The 16,629-nt window shown below is 41.2% G+C and overlaps 1 protein-coding gene across 1 annotated transcript in view; it reads left to right on the top strand.

Moving 5' to 3' along the window:
* LOC146973116 (protein kinase C epsilon type-like) overlaps positions 1-16,629 on the top strand; it is an 86,365-nt gene that overhangs the window by 28,527 nt on the left and 41,209 nt on the right. The window contains exons 2-3 of the mRNA XM_085799371.1: positions 5,368-5,431; positions 16,337-16,508. Of these exons, the coding sequence (XP_085655497.1) occupies positions 5,368-5,431; positions 16,337-16,508 (236 nt within the window). The remainder of the gene's footprint in view (positions 1-5,367; positions 5,432-16,336; positions 16,509-16,629) is intronic.

The raw sequence follows: 16,629 nt of genomic DNA, 5'->3' as shown, positions 1-16,629 counted from the left end.
GTTCGTTACCTTTACTTGTCGGTGCAAGCTATTTTTAGAACGGCGGAGCAGAGCCGTGAGCTGCTCAGAGCTACGCTACGGAGGCTAATGGGATTTCTTGGTTTCCCTCATCAAACTCATCAAATACACAATCCAACAACTCCAAAACGCTCTGGTGGACAAGTTGTGACCTGCACATTCACCACGCTATGAAATAATAATGGAACGCTACGAGGCAGAGTTGTTTTAGAGGTAAATACAGAGACTGCTTGCTGAAAAACTGCCCCTGAAGGCAACGTGCATCAGCGGTTGTGCATGAATTTCCCTCTAAAACAACTCTGTCTGGTAACGTTGTGTTATTATCTCATAGCGTGGTGAATGTGCAGGTCACAACTTGTCCACCAGAGCGTTGTGGAGTTGTTGGATTGTGTATTTGATGAGTTTGATGAGGGAAACCAAGAAATCCCATGAGCCTCCGTAGCGTAGCTCTGAGCAGCTCACGGCTCTGCTCCGCCGTTCTAAAAATAGCTTGCACCTACAATTAAAGGTAACAAACCTACTGCTATGACTATAGGGATTATGGCAATGGGCCAATTTGCCAAAATGTTGAACTATCCCTTTAAGGCCGGGGGGCGAGGAGGGGTGCAGCTTAATTGAGTTAAAGCTTGCAATTTAATTTCCCTGTGTGTGTGTTTGTGTTCCCCATAAATAAGTGTACAGTTTGACCATGTTCTCAAAAAAAGAAGAAATCTAAGAAATTAGATTTGATTCCATGTTAAATATGCAGCACAATATGTACACACACACACACACACAGACCACTACAGTACACACTACACACACACACACACACACACACACACACACACACACACACTTGTACTAGCATTTTGTCACATGATGGGACCATGTGATGTTTGAAGTAGCTGCTACACCTTCAAATGAAATCAGCGGGGACAAAGCTGTGTTTGTTTAGTTTTGTTATTAATGTTATTATTATCATCACTCAGTCCGTCCGCTCTGACCTGGTTAGAGCAGCAGCAGCAGCAGCAGCAGCAGCTAATACACACAGTGAAGATCTGCTGCACTCTAACCACATGGTTGAATTTTCTGTTTTCTGTTGCCTTTTAAATCTGACGCCTCTCTCTCTCTGTCTCTCTGTCTCTGTTGCTCCAGTTGTTTGGTTTCTGGTCGACTCGTGCTGCTGTTACGCTGTCAGCTACTGGCTAACATCCAGATGAGCCGTTAACCTTTTGCAGTGTCTTTGTGTGCATGCAGCCTCAGTTTTTATTCCTCTGACTCCCAGAGCCAAAGGCATGTTGGTTTTATATACAGTACATCTCACTGTCTCATGGACATGATCATCATATTGGCACAAATAAAATATCCACTTGGACCTGAGGATGAATTGATTACATTTTGGAGGTCGAAGGTCAAGGACACGATGACCTCACAAAGTGCAGCAGCTTTAGAGAATTTATTCACATTTGTTGAAACCATTCATCTGGACTCGAGGATGAACTGTTTTGATTTGGGTGGCTAAAGGTTAAAGGGGAACTATGTAAGTCTGGTCACTTCCTCTGTGTTGCTAACCCTCCTCCCGGCCATGTGCATTTGTTTTCAATGAATCGGACGAGAAAGTAATCCATGGAGCGCTGGATAACGTCAATTATCATATATGATGTTACGACGTGTATATTTATGTAGTCTTATCCGTCATAAACAAGAGATCACAGATAACGAGGCGCAGAGAGCCTCCATTCTCCCTGGAACTAGTTACAAGTCATTTATTTAACCATCACAATTACTCTGAAGCTGTTCAGTTAAGATAACAAATGTAGCATAGTTAAGCTAAACATCCTGCATAGTTCCTCTTCTGGAAACTTTTCACACATCATGACATAATGACAAAGTTTCACGCAATGCTTCATATTTCTTATGACTCTATAATCTCCTTAGTGGAGGCAGCAACTTTCAATTCAAGTACTTCCAGTTACATTAGGTGTGTGTTGTGGTTAAATTAAGTGTATTATGGGGGCACCCATTTGGCTCACCTGGTAGAGTGTGTAGTACAGTATGTAGGCCTGGTCCTAACCACAGCAGCCACGGATTACATTCATAGCCACAATTTACTTATTTTTATTCCTTGGCCCCTTTTTTTCCTGGTTTTTTTTTTTTCTTGCGCTAGATTTCTTTCTTTTTTTTGGCTGGATTTTTCCTTTTTTTTGCGTTTTTTTTTAATTTTTAATTTTTTTGCCTGGATTTTTTTTTGTGCTGTAATTTTTTCTTTTTATATTGACTGGATTTTTTTTTTTTTTTTTTTTTTTTTGCATGGCTGTTTTTTTCTTGTGCTGTATTATTATTTATTTATTTATTTATTTTTGGCCGTACTTTTTTTTTTGGCTGGCCCTAATACTCCTTCGTAACCCCCCAAAAAGAAAAGAAAAACTTTAACAAAAATATAGTAATTAATTATAATACACTCTGACATATCGGTGTGTGATTAGCTCGGAGCACAATGATGATGTTGTTATCGAAACACGCTGCACAGCTGCATCCACAACACCACGTCCACACACCTCTCCCCTCTTCCTCCGCTGATAACGAGCGGATCGCTGCCGTGGCCTTTGACCTCGGTGTGCGTACGGCCACCAGCTCCACATCAACAAACAGGGAGGAGGGCTCAGAAACGGTGGCGTGCATCAGCTGTGTGCATGAGGACGAACATGCGCCAACAGCAGCGGTTGGACACACACACACACACACACACACACACACACACACACTGAGGGGCCTTTTCCTTCCTCCGCCGGCTCTATATTTAGTGACATCTGCACCTGTGTGTCTGAGCACACTCAGCAAGCAGCTGATGAATGGAGGGCTGTGACCTCAGAGGAAGGGAGGTGGTGTGTGTGTGTGTGTGTGTGTTTTGGGATCCACACGGCCCATTCGCTTCTTTCCTCCACTCGTCGACGTCATAATCGTCATTACAGCTGGTTTATTGTCGACACCGTGCCACTGCCATGAATATTACATGAATCCTGCTTCATGTATGATCTCATTAGTCTTTCAATGAAATGGGTTCAGAGTGGGTGAACGAACGGCGGCGTAAATCAGCAGAGCTCAGGGAGGCCGCATGAAACTGGTTTCCCTTTTTGGCAAATTAATCATCATTTTGACTGACTAGAAATTATGGCTCTTTCTGGAGTGATGCTTAAATATATAATTCTTTCTATCCCACCAAGGAGATGACAACACCAGCTTAACTTGTTTATAATGAAAACTCGTTATTCATTTAAACTATTGCAACATTTTGGCTGCTGGTGATTTCTTATACCAGGTTAAACATATCATATCTTCCTCTGATATGTATAATTTGATTTTCCATAAGATTAAACACATGTTCATAGTGCACAGGTTCCCTAAATGGTTTTGAAATGCTTAATGTATTAATCAGTTTCACAAATCAAATGAATCAAATGAATAATCAAATAAGATCATTTGGGAAATGGATGAAATAATGATTAGCTAAAGCACTGTCTGGGAAATAATGGACTCAAGTTCATCATCTACTTTACTGTACTTTACTAATTATTAACAAATGAACTTTGAAAACCTTTTTAAAAATTTTTTATTTTACATCCAGACCAAAAACAATGATCCTGAGCCTGTTCTCCTTCATCACTCAGAGGGAGAGAAAAGACGACTCAAAGTCAAGTACACATTATTAAACATTAGTTAAGCATTAAATACTGAATTCTTCATTTATAACACATGAATACTCATTAGTATGTAGTTTATAAACACAGTTAAAAATGTTTTACTCATCATTGATAAGCACCGACTGTATTTATAAACTACATACTAATGAGTATACATGCGTTAAATGAAGAATTCAGTATTTATTAATGCTTAACTACTGCTTATTATAAAGTGTTACCAGCACAAATTTCTGTGGTGTTCAATTAACCGCCCCCACCACCTCCACTCTTCCTCTCCTTTGGCAGATTCTCAGCCACTCTCATGCTGTCCATGTCCATCAGTCACCATCACTTCCTTCCTCCTGTTCCTTCTAGAAGATGCAGATAAATTAGATAATTATCTTGTTAAACTTTAGTCCATTAACCCCTCCTCCTCCTCTGTGTCCAAAAACATAGAAAGCAGCTTTTTCTGGAAGAAGCCAGCGCTGCATATGAAAAGATAACGTGTTACCAAAAAAAATCAGGCATGACAAGACAACCCCCCGCCAGCCCCCACCACCACTTACCTCCCCCCCTTCACACACACACACACTTACATTTTCACATTTCACAAACTTTCTCTGTCCTCCCCCTCATCCGTCTCTCTGCTTTCCATCTCCGACTGTATACTTTACTGAACCCACGCCTGCTCGCCTTCACTGCACCAAGTCTTCACTTGCATGTGTGTGTGTGTAAATGTGTCTTTGTGTATTTGTGTGTCTGTATTTGTGTGTGTGTGCAAAGGGGCATTATGGACACTGTGGGTGGTACAAGCTGAGTGAGCCCCTGGCCGATGCCCACCCGCTTTCATGAGATGAGCTCCAACGCACTCAGACTTACACACACGATTCAATCTATGAATTTTTTGTACCTTATTTCCATTGTCTCTATTTGTTACTGATCATTTTGTTCTTTATCTCCTTATTTTTGCTTATTTTGCTCATATAACGTTGATTATGCACTTTACCTCCTTTTTTTCTCCTCTATGTTTATTTGTTAGCCATAGAAATTTGTTTTGGTGTAATTAGTGACAGGGGTGGAACTTATGTACAAGCCAATCGGCTTCGTTCCCTCTTTGCACCATCGAATATAAATGTGTGCTAATTAAATAAACCTAAACCTAAAACCACACACACACACGCACACACACTACTATACACACACTCTTTGCTGTACACTTTCATATATATGCAGACACTCAATAGATTGCAGAGCAGCATTTGTCTTCACTCCTCAGAGCTTCTCCCTGACCAGAGTACATTCACATTCAGTGTGTGTGTGTGTGTGTGTGTGAGAGAGAGGCCTATATGCATCTGTGATGTGTGGGTGTGTGACAGGATATGTGTCAACCTCTAGTTCGCAGTAATTCACACACCACATAGTTTTTTTTTGTTTTTTTTTCCCTCCGACTTTCTCTCCTCTACACGTTTCAACATTGCTGCCGTGTTGCAAGCGTTGGTGTGAAATTCTGGCCAAACAGGATGTTGTAATCACACTGCAGGTTCCCACAGGTCGGCCACTGGCGCCATATACGACCTGACACCAATACATAGCATGAGCATCTTATAGAAAACCACATGGGTGATGAAATCAGTGCAAAGGCAATTTAAATAAAATGTTCAATCTTGATTTGTGTGTGTTTGTGCAGATCGACCTGGAGCCGGAGGGGAAGGTGTACGTCGTCATCGACCTGTTAGGATCCTCCAGTGAAGGTATGAACTCTTTTTACATAAGGTCAAGGTCAGCTGACACAGTTGTTATCCTCAACCACACTTTGCTTAATGACACATGAGAGCTGCAGCCTCATCATCTCCAAAGCTTTCAGTCTAATCTCTGTTGTTTTTTGTTTTTTTTGTTGGTCCACTTGTGGATTACCTGCTGATGAGGACTATTAATTAAGAGGCTGCAGGTTTTTATGTATTTTTGTCTGAGTCATTGTGGCCATCGCAGCCAATTGCTGACTATTGACTTCCTCTTATTTTTTTTTACACCACATGTTGCTCCATTCATACAAATAAAAACCACAACTTCCATGTGAAGACATGTGGAAGTTGTGGGTTTTCTTTGGTACGTTCGACGGGTTGTTTTAACACCAGGTGAGTGCCAGGTCTGAAAAGTCAGAAACTTGAATAAATTCCTCTATAGATAAATACAGAATATATAGAATTTCAAATTTCAAATATGGGGATGAAAATGTATTATATTGCCATTTTTGAATCAATGAACATGACAGAAATCCTGCAGAAGCGTGAAAAATGTGATCATAATTGCATCATGTGAATGACCAGGTAAAGGTAGCATATAATAATAATAATAACTTTTCATACACAAATCAAAGAGCTTTACATTTAAGGCAATAAAACAAGAGCAAGCAAATATGTTAAACAGTATACTGTATATATTAGAACACATTTACATTAATGAATATTATGTAAAATCAAACCTTACACTAAATCTGCAGATTATTTGTTAATATGTTCAAATAATACAAAGAATGAAAGTCAGGAAAGAATGATAAATTATTTTTTAGATGACTGATCCATAATTATGTCTTGCAGATGAAAAACACACTTTGTATAATATGATCTAACCCTAACCCTTTAATTATATATCTAGAACTATAATTTCTAAATATATATTCTTGAGAGCAGAGGGAGGCTTTTTTTAATGCCTGGTTTAATAATAATGGTGTGTCTTTGTCAAGTGGTGCAGTTTCCCTCCGGGGGGTAAAAGTGCACTACACTTTAAAAACACACATCGACTCACTGTGAAATAAAGAAGCGTGTGTGTTTCCTTCAGAGGAGGAGACGCCTCAGGCTTCATGTTGTCGTCGTAAAAGATGAATGCATTTAAACATCCATCCGGTTCGGGGAAAAAGACATAAATACAATCAATAATGAATATATAATATAATATGTATTTTGTTCTCTAAACAATGTGAACATACATGAGGCGGGGGTCAAAACCAGTTCTAATGAGCTTCTGTGGTTTCTACAGGAAGTTTGTATGAGCTTTATGCAGCATGTTAATGTGTCGTGAAGAGAACAATAATGATAAATATAGATTAATATTAATAATGAAGCAACAAGTGAGCACAGACAACCAACCTCTGTAACTGCTGATAAATTATTTGGATCGATCAGTAAGCTTTTTTCCCCCTTTTTTTTGGGGGGGGGGAAGCACATATACAACACTGCAGACACTTAATGTGCAACAAATGACACTACAACACAAAAACATAAAAATCTGTGCATTAAAACAAAATTGTATTGTGCATTAATGCATATGTGAATGAACATAATAGGTTAACTACAATAGACAGCTGTTTTCTGTCTGAGGCTGATGGCTTCTCTTTGATGTGCTGTGTGTGTGTGTGTGTGTGTGTGTGTGTTGTCTAAAGTGCTTGTGGTTTGGCAGTAAAAGGTTAGTAAAAGTAAAAGCTGTGTGTAGAGTAACTCGTCCCTGCAGCCGCTCTGCCTCCATCTGCCCTTCAATGCAAACTGAGTAAAAGCCGCAGAGTTTAAAAAAAGGACTTCATCTTTCTTTAGATATCTGCTTCTCAGTGTGTGTGTGTGTGTGTGTGTTTCCATCACAGTGTGAGTATCTGGAGGCGTGTGTGTCATCAACATCATTACATCAGGAAAGTTTCCAGTGCATATGCATCTAATACAGTGATGATGTCATGATGGCAGTAAGTGATAACGATGAAAGGTTAAACTTTATACAACAAAGTGAAGAAACAAGAAAATAAATCTGGTGAATTAAAATAAGTTTAAAATATAATGTGCAAATAATTGAACAAACACGGTGTTTGGATCAGATCATCTGGAAACAACAGGAAGGCTTCACGATGAAACACATGAAGGATGAGAAGAGGAGAAAGAAAGAAGGAAGGTGCTTTTTATTAGCACAGACTTCGGTGTTTGACTCGTCGCTCTGAATCACCTCATTGTTTATAATGTGAGACGTTGTGTTGAGAGACGGCGTCAAGCTGTGAGAACGTCTCCTCCAGGAAGTCGCTTCAGTCTCACTCTGTTAACACACAAGCGGTGATGAGCCGATGTGATAAGTTAGATTGTTTCTGTATTAATAATAATAATAGTGATAATAATCTATCAACTGACCACATGTTGAGCTCTGAGGCTGTACAGTCATATCACTGTGCGTTTGACAAGAAATAAAATGAGTAACGAGATTGTTATATTAGCTATTATTGTAAAAATGCAACTGTATGTAGTTTGATGCAAACAAAGACTAAAGATCGAAACCTCACCACTGTTTTCAGACCTGATAAACTATCTGCAGGAAACAGCGACTTTGCTTTAGTTGATGTAAATCTTATATTTGAAACTTCCGTCCCTTTAAAGGGATAGTTCAACATTTGGGCAAAGTGGCCCATTGCCATAATTCCTGTAGTCATAGCAGTAGGTTTGTTACCTTTAATTGTCGGTGCAAGCTGTTTTTTGAACGCGGAGCAGAGCCGTGAGCTGCTCAGAGCTAAGCTACGGAGGCTCATGGGATTTCTTGGTTTCCCTCATCAAACTCATCAAATACACAATCCAACAACTCCAAAACGCTCTGGTGGACAAGTTGTGACCTGCACATTCACCACGCTATGAGATAATAACACAACGTTACCACACAGAGTTGTTTTAGAGGGAAATTCAGAGACTGCTTGCTGAAAAACTGTCCCTGAAGGCAACGCGCATCAGCGGTTTTGCATGAATTAACCTCTAAAACAACTCTGTCTCGTAACGTTCTGTTATTAGCCTCCGTAGCGTAGCTCTGAGTAGCTTGCGGCTCTGCTCCGCTGTTCTAAAAATAGCTTGCACCGACAATTAAAGGTAATGAACCTACTCCTAAAACTGTAGGGATTATGGCAATGGGCCAATTTGCCAAAATGTTGAACTATCCCTTAACATTTGACAACTTTTTACTGGTTTTTATTTTCAGATCAATAGTTTACGTATTCCTTAGATGGGACGTTATGAACCTCGTTTTTTTTTTTAATTCCAGATGAATCCTGCACAGCAATGACCAAGGTTGAGAGAACGCAAATGCGCAATAGCCATGTCTGTGTGAGTCTAGTGCTTCGTGTGAGTCAGATCTGAAGAGCTGTATGGGTGTGGAAATGTGAGGGAAGCCTGCACACACACACACACACACACACTCACACACACACTAACACACACACAAAACCAGAGAGAGAGATCACCTGTCAGACACTTCCAAGGAACATAGAGAGAGAGAGTGAGGTGTTAATGCAGCAGACGTGTGAACAGGCTCCTTCTCTGTTTCTGTCTCTTACTGAGCATGTACACACATGCACACACACAAAAACACACACACAAAAACACACACACTCTGTGGCTCTTTGTAGTGTTGAGAAATATAGATAAGTTTGTTGGACGTTGTTTTTTTCTAGCTCCAAGTCCGGGGGAACGATAGGACTGACACAGCTGTGGCCGCACATCTGTCCTCTGTAATGATTTGTTCCAGAGTGACAGCGCTGCACATGATGATCAATCGTTGTTGCTGTAGCTGTCGTTGTGTTGCGCTGCCGTCGTACTGAGCCTCTGCAGACACACAACACAACACGACACACAATCCCACTGTCGCTTCACTGCTCGCTCAGAAATGTGGCCGTGAAGATGAAATGAAGAAAAAAAGAAAGAAACAAGATGAAAGGCTGAATGTACGTTCAGACTGAAACACAGGGAGGGAGAATATGTTAAAAATGTCAAAGGTATGGTGGCCCTGAGAGCTCACACACACACACACACAAAGACACAAAGGCTGCATATTCAGAAAATATCTTCATCAGTTTGAGAACATGTTCACTGAAAAAACTCAATAGGTAATAACAGGATAACAGGACATGTTTGCAATGTCTGAATCGTGTTATATCAACATTAATAATAAACTAAACACACTATTTAAACCCTACTAACAATCTGCACAACTGGGATGTAAATTAGGAACATTAACATCACTGATTCAGTTTTTCCACCAACACTGATTTCCAGGCTATAGAGCCAGTTGGCAGGAAATCCTCATCCTGGATCATCACCGTTAAGTTGTTCCACACAACCCAAGATGCAACACCAACACGTTTTTCTGCTGACTTCGGCTCACATAGAAAATAAATTACTTCTCATCACCTTAAAGGGATAGTTCAACACTCTAAAACAACTCTGTCTGGTAACGTTGTGTTATTATCTCATAGCGTGGTGAATGTGCAGGTCACAACTTGTCCACCAGAGCATTGTGGAGTCGTTGGATTGTGTATTTGATGAGTTTGATGAGGGAAACCAAGAAATCCCATGAGCCTCCGTATAGCGTAGCTCTGAGCAGCTCACGGCTCTGCTCCGCCGTTCTGAAAACAGTTTGCACCGACAATTAAAGGTAACGAACCTACTTATATGACTATAGGGATTATGGCAATGGGCCAATTTGCCAAAATGTTGAACTATCCCTTTAATGTTCTCACCTGTTCTGGTCTGAACACATGGTCACTTGTTTTTTTAATCCCATGCATTGGTCCAATCAACTGCAAAGATGAACACTAATGATGGAGTTATATTACATCTTTATTCTTCCTCATTATTTGTCAAATCATATTTTTTCATAATTTATGACAAACATAAAATATTATGGATTAATTTCTCAGTTATAATGAAGATTATGTTTTATACATAATTTTATTGCTCAGCAAATGTGTCAAAACCTTGAAAAAGAATAATAAGAAGAAGAAATCGAGGGGCAGCTGAGCGACTAATGTTTCATACTCAGCCCAAACTGGATTCATTTTGTGCCTTCGGCTCTGTCTCAGCCGACGTTTTTCTACCTTTTTTTTTTTTCCCCCCAGAAAAACCTGATTGTGATAGTAAAAGAAACAAAAGTCTGAATCACTTCAAACTGCAGCAACAGATCGGCCTCGCACTTCACCAGATGTCGCTGACTTTTCCCACCTCCTCTCCTCTCAGGATATTACTCCACTGGCTCCACCGCAACACAAAATCAACATTTACCAGAAATGTTAGTGTTTGTGTGAGCGCGCCTGTGTGTGTGTGTGTGTGTGTGAGCGTGTGCATGTGTGTGTGTGTGCGCCAGATTACGTGTTGGAGAGACATGACAGAATGGAAGAAGAGAAAGACAGAGAGGGAGTTAACCGGAGGTCGAGAGAGGGGGAGGAGGGGAGGGGAGAGGGGGGGTTGGGGTGATAAATTGATTAGTAAAGTGGAGTGTTCTCTAATGGACCAGTTACATCATCGACAGAGAGCGAGCGAGGGAGCGAGCGAGAGGGGGACAGAGGGAGAGAGAGAGTGACAAAGAGGTGTCATCATCATCAGCACAAGACTTTCTGCAGGAAATATCACTTTTCTCCCTCTCTTTTTAAAAAATGTATTCAATTATTCGTCGCTGTGCCTCGACTGCTTTCTCCAGCTGCACTGATATACATTATATCTGTGTGTGTGTGTGTGTGACTGAAATTGCAGTCATTACTTAAATGTGTTTGCATAGCAGAGAACACATGGATGAACTGTTAGGCCTGAGAGCTGCAATCAACCTATTAAGCTTTAACACACACACACACACACACACACACACACACACACACAGGACAGGACGATAAGCTGCTGCTCGTTGCTAAAAGCAGGTGACATGTCTCTGTCATCAGCACTGAGAGTTTTATTCTATAAACACGACATACACATTTTATATTTATGTTACTCTGAACTTTGCACTTAGTCATATAACATATAAGTTAAACCTTAACTAAAATACTTCGCTCTGTCTCACACTTTGGTCCAAACTGAGGTTGGTTCAGAGTTCAAGGTTGTTAACTGACACGCGTACGACAGTAACAGAGACTGTTGTCCATACAGAGCACAGTTTCCTTCAAGTTCACCTACACAACATTTAAAAAAAAAATGGTCATAAAAGAAATATGCTAAAGGTATAATGTGTAGGAATTCCCCCCATCTAGCGGTGCGGTTGCATATCTGAACTTATTCTTGATGTTGCATTCACGTGAAATCGGGCAGACGTCAGACAGACAACAGACGCTGCATGTAACAGGATAAACAAGCGTCTGTGTAAACAAGTGGTCCGCCAGCACGAGGCAAAACAATACAGGCGTGACAATATGTTGTCATGGTGATGTGGTATTGTTCTACCGTCTTTCTCTCGTGGAGTAAAATGACATTCGGTTGGTTTGCCGACGGCCGTCTGCCTGACTGCACCTGAATGCAACACTAGTGTGCCTCCGTCCTTCCTCACACTACACAGTGGTGACAGTTTTAACAGGCCGAGCCCACAGCTCCGCTGAGTTTCCGTGGTTACCTACGGTCACGTCGCCACTCAACGTAAAAAAAAATGGCGATGCAACATGGCCGCCTCGGTTCGGTGCGTTGCCCACTTATGTATTTGTAACGACTTGTAACAACTAAGGTACGAGAAAGCTTTCATTTGTATGTGGCTGTGATTCGACTTCAGTGAAATACGTATTTATGAAAGACATATTTGATTTTTGCTAATAAAAAGCTAAATAAGTTACACACTGGGGCTTTAAGATAAGATGAATTATAAAATCTGCAATATTGAAATCGAAATTGAAATGAGAATAAAAACTGCACAGTTCATGCAAACTTTACACCATTTTAATACTTTAAGGGTCCTGAACATCATTGAAGTCTGGTTCTAGGTTCTAGGTGTCGCTCACTGTTGGTTTTAAGTCTTTAACTTTTGGAGTTTGTGATGAGGAGATCACAGAGGAGAACCCCTCCCTGCCCTGCACACACCCCTGAGCCCTTCACTGAGGAAAACACACCAAGTCTAACACTGTTGCTAGGCAGCAGTCATCAGTTGCTAGGTGATGGTGAAGGCGTACAGCGTAGCAAAAGGCTATAAGGACGGAGAGGAAGGAATGCACAAAAAGTCCAAGAGGCGTCCGTCCACAGGTGTGGAGCTAAAAATGTCAAGTTCGTCTCTGAGCAGCAGATGGAGAGACGAAGCTGCTGTCTGTCGTCTGTCTGTCGTCTGTCTGTCGTCTGTCCATCATCTCTCCATCATCTGTCCATCGTCTGTCCATCATCTCTCTATCATCTGTCCATCATCTCTCCATCATCTGTCCATCATCTGTCCATCACCTTTCTATCATCTGTCCATCGTCTGTCCATCGTCTCTCCATCATCTGTCCATCATCTGTTTGTCATCTGTCTGTCGTCTGTCCATCATCTGTCCATCATCTTTCTATCATCTCTCCGTCATCTGTCCGTCATCTCTCCATCATCTCTCCATCGTCTGTCCATCACCTTTCTATCATCTGTCCATCGTCTGTCCATCATCTTTCTATCATCTCTCTATCATCTGTCCGTCATCTGTCCATCATCTGTCCATCGTCTGTCTATCATCTGTCTGTCGTCTGTCCATCGTCTGTCCATCGTCTGTCCATCATCTGTCCATCATCTGTCCATCATCTGTCCATCGTCTGTCCATCGTCTGTCCATCGTCTGTCCATCGTCTGTCCATCATCTGTCCATCATCTGTCCATCATCTGTCCATCATCTGTCCATCGTCTGTCCATCGTCTGTCCATCGTCTGTCCATCGTCTGTCCATCATCTGTCCATCATCTCTCCATCATCTGTCCATCGTCTCTCCATCATCTGTCCATCATCTGTTTGTCATCTGTCTGTCGTCTGTCCATCGTCTGTCCATCGTCTGTCCATCGTCTGTCCATCATCTGTCCATCATCTCTCCATCATCTGTCCATCATCTGTCCATCGTCTCTCCATCATCTGTCCATCATCTGTTTGTCATCTGTCTGTCGTCTGTCCATCATCTGTCCATCATCTTTCTATCATCTCTCCATCGTCTGTCCATCATCTTTCTATCATCTCTCCGTCATCTGTCCGTCATCTCTCCATCATCTGTCCATCGTCTGTCCATCACCTTTCTATCATCTGTCCATCGTCTGTCCATCGTCTCTCCATCATCTGTCCATCATCTGTTTGTCATCTGTCTGTCGTCTGTCCATCATCTGTCCATCATCTTTCTATCATCTCTCCGTCATCTGTCCGTCATCTCTCCATCATCTCTCCATCGTCTGTCCATCACCTTTCTATCATCTGTCCATCGTCTGTCCATCATCTCTCTATCATCTGTCCGTCATCTGTCCATCATCTGTCCATCGTCTGTCTATCATCTGTCTGTCGTCTGTCCATCGTCTGTCCATCATCTGTCCATCGTCTGTCCATCATCTGTCCATCATCTGTCCATCATCTGTCCATCGTCTGTCCATCGTCTGTCCATCGTCTGTCCATCATCTGTCCATCATCTCTCCATCATCTGTCCATCATCTGTCCATCGTCTCTCCATCATCTGTCCATCATCTGTTTGTCATCTGTCCATCATCTGTCCGTCATCTGTCCATCGTCTGTCCATCGTCTGTCCATCGTCTGTCCATCATCTGTCCATCATCTCTCCATCATCTGTCCATCATCTGTCCATCGTCTCTCCATCATCTGTCCATCATCTGTTTGTCATCTGTCTGTCGTCTGTCCATCATCTGTCCATCATCTTTCTATCATCTCTCCATCGTCTGTCCATCATCTTTCTATCATCTCTCCGTCATCTGTCCGTCATCTCTCCATCATCTCTCCATCGTCTGTCCATCTGTCTGTCGTATCTCCATCGTCTGTCCATCACCTTTCTATCATCTGTCCATCGTCTGTCCATCATCTCTCTATCATCTGTCCGTCATCTGTCCATCATCTGTCCATCACCTGTCCATCATCTCTCCATCGTCTGTCCATCATCTGTCCGTCCTCTGTCCGTCGTCTCTCCATCATCTCTCCATCATCTGTCCATCATCAGTCTGTCGTCTCTCCATCATCTCTCCATCATCTGTCCATCATCAGTCTGTCGTCTCTCCATCATTTCTCCATCATCTCTCTATCATCTCTCCATCGTCTGTCCATCATCTGTCCATCATCTAATAATAATAATAAAGTTTATTTGTTGGCGCCTTTCTAAAACCCAAGGTCACCACATGTAAGAAACAAAACAAAAACAAGAAACAAAACAGGTATAAATACAGTAGCACATGATGTGTAAATACATACAGTACAAAGAAAACACAGTGTGGCTAGAAAAATAGATAAGGTGGATAAAAGGGTTAGGGGACAGAGTTATAGGGAGTAGGATAACTTCAAAAGGTGTCTCTTGAGGTGGGATTTGAAGGTGTCGATGGAGTCCAGAGTGTGTCTGTCATCTGTCCATCATCTGTCCATCATCTGTCCATCATCTGTCCGTCATCTTGACTTTGTATCACAACAATACACTGTTATGTTGTTGAGTTATTGTTGTTGGAAGTTTTGCAACTCAAACTCATGTTTCAAATTTTCTTTCATTTTTACACCAAAAACAATAAATAAATGTTACGGATCAATTCAGCCAGTTCCAACAAAAATCGTTTTTTTTTGTTTCCAATTAACATATAGTCAATTAATTCCATTATTAAAAAAAAAAAAAAGTAAACACAGACACTTGAAGGCGTCACATTTGCACCCTGGGATTTTTTCTCATTTTAATTCTCCATGTTTTGACGTTTTATTGACAAAACAGTTAAACAATTGATCAATCTGAACTGAAAATCATCTTTAGTTGAAGCGCTCCATTCATCCATCCATCCTGTCCATCCTCCCCTCATTATGTTACTGTAAAATAGATCCTTTCATTCCCAGCCCAGGTTGTGTGTGTGTGTGTGTAAGTGTGTGTGTAAGTGTGTGTGTGCTTTACGGTGTCAGACAGTAATTGAAACCTGTGCCGCTCCGCTGGGAGAAGCGTCTGTATAATTACACTAAAAGAGCAGGAGAGACGACCGAGTGTGAGAGAGGAAACACCACCGACGTGTTTAATTTGTCACTGAGGATCAAACTCTTTCTTCTTTAACTCACTGTCAGTCCCACGGTGTCAGCGCCATCTAGTGGCTGCAGGATGGAAGTGCAGGAGCTTGGTTTATTTATCCTAGCAAGTTTTTAATCACAGATAAGGATAAGGAGGTTTCTTACAAAATCATACACAAATATTATCCAGCTAATCATTATATGCAAAAAAAAAAAGGACATTAATGTTAACTTTATATTTTCTGTAATTTACATCCTTTGCTCTTACATGAAAAAAACTATGGGCAGACCTTAGCAAATTTATTATTGACTCTCTCACTATAGGTTTCATAGATTTTACTTTGGGAAAATGTTGTTTTCGGTTTCCATAATTTATTACCCTAAGAAAGAAAGAAAATGTTACTTTTGAATAAATCTGTTTTTATTTCTTGCAAAATGTTATATTCATTAAAGTAAATTTTCTAAGAAAAACCCCTTGCTTTTATGTTTTTCAAAAAGAAATGGAACTTTACTTTAAGCAAATCACCAAATCAGCAAATGAAAAGGCTGTTAAAACCATAGACTTCTGTAATAAGCTTGTTGTATAATGAACATCATCCCTGGTACATGTTCTCTGAATTTTCCTGTATATTGTTCCCTGTATACTATTTGTATTCATGTCAACTCCTTTTGATAACTGTTTTTTTTTCTTTTCTGTGTGTGTGTAGTTGCTGCGGACACCACCACTGAGAATGAGGAGCGTGTGTTTCGGCAGCGGATGCGTCCCAGGAAGCGTCAAGGCGCCGTCCGCCGGAGAGTCCACCAGGTCAACGGACACAAGTTCATGGCCACCTACCTGAGACAGCCCACATACTGCTCCCACTGCAGGGACTTCATCTGGTCAGCACACACACACAAAATGACACAAACCCTCATGTTTAGGAGATTTTGACACTATTTCCTACTGTACACATGGTTCTTTATGCTCAGTGTCTATCTGGTAGAACACTGGCTGGTTTCA

This window comes from Trachurus japonicus, chromosome 15 (genome assembly GCF_045865225.1).
Source record: "Trachurus japonicus isolate A0001 chromosome 15, Traja_1.0".
Lineage (NCBI taxonomy): Eukaryota > Metazoa > Chordata > Actinopteri > Carangiformes > Carangidae > Trachurus > Trachurus japonicus.
The sequence above is the reverse complement of the archived record's forward strand: the minus strand, read 5'-3'. Positions and strand labels throughout refer to the sequence as shown.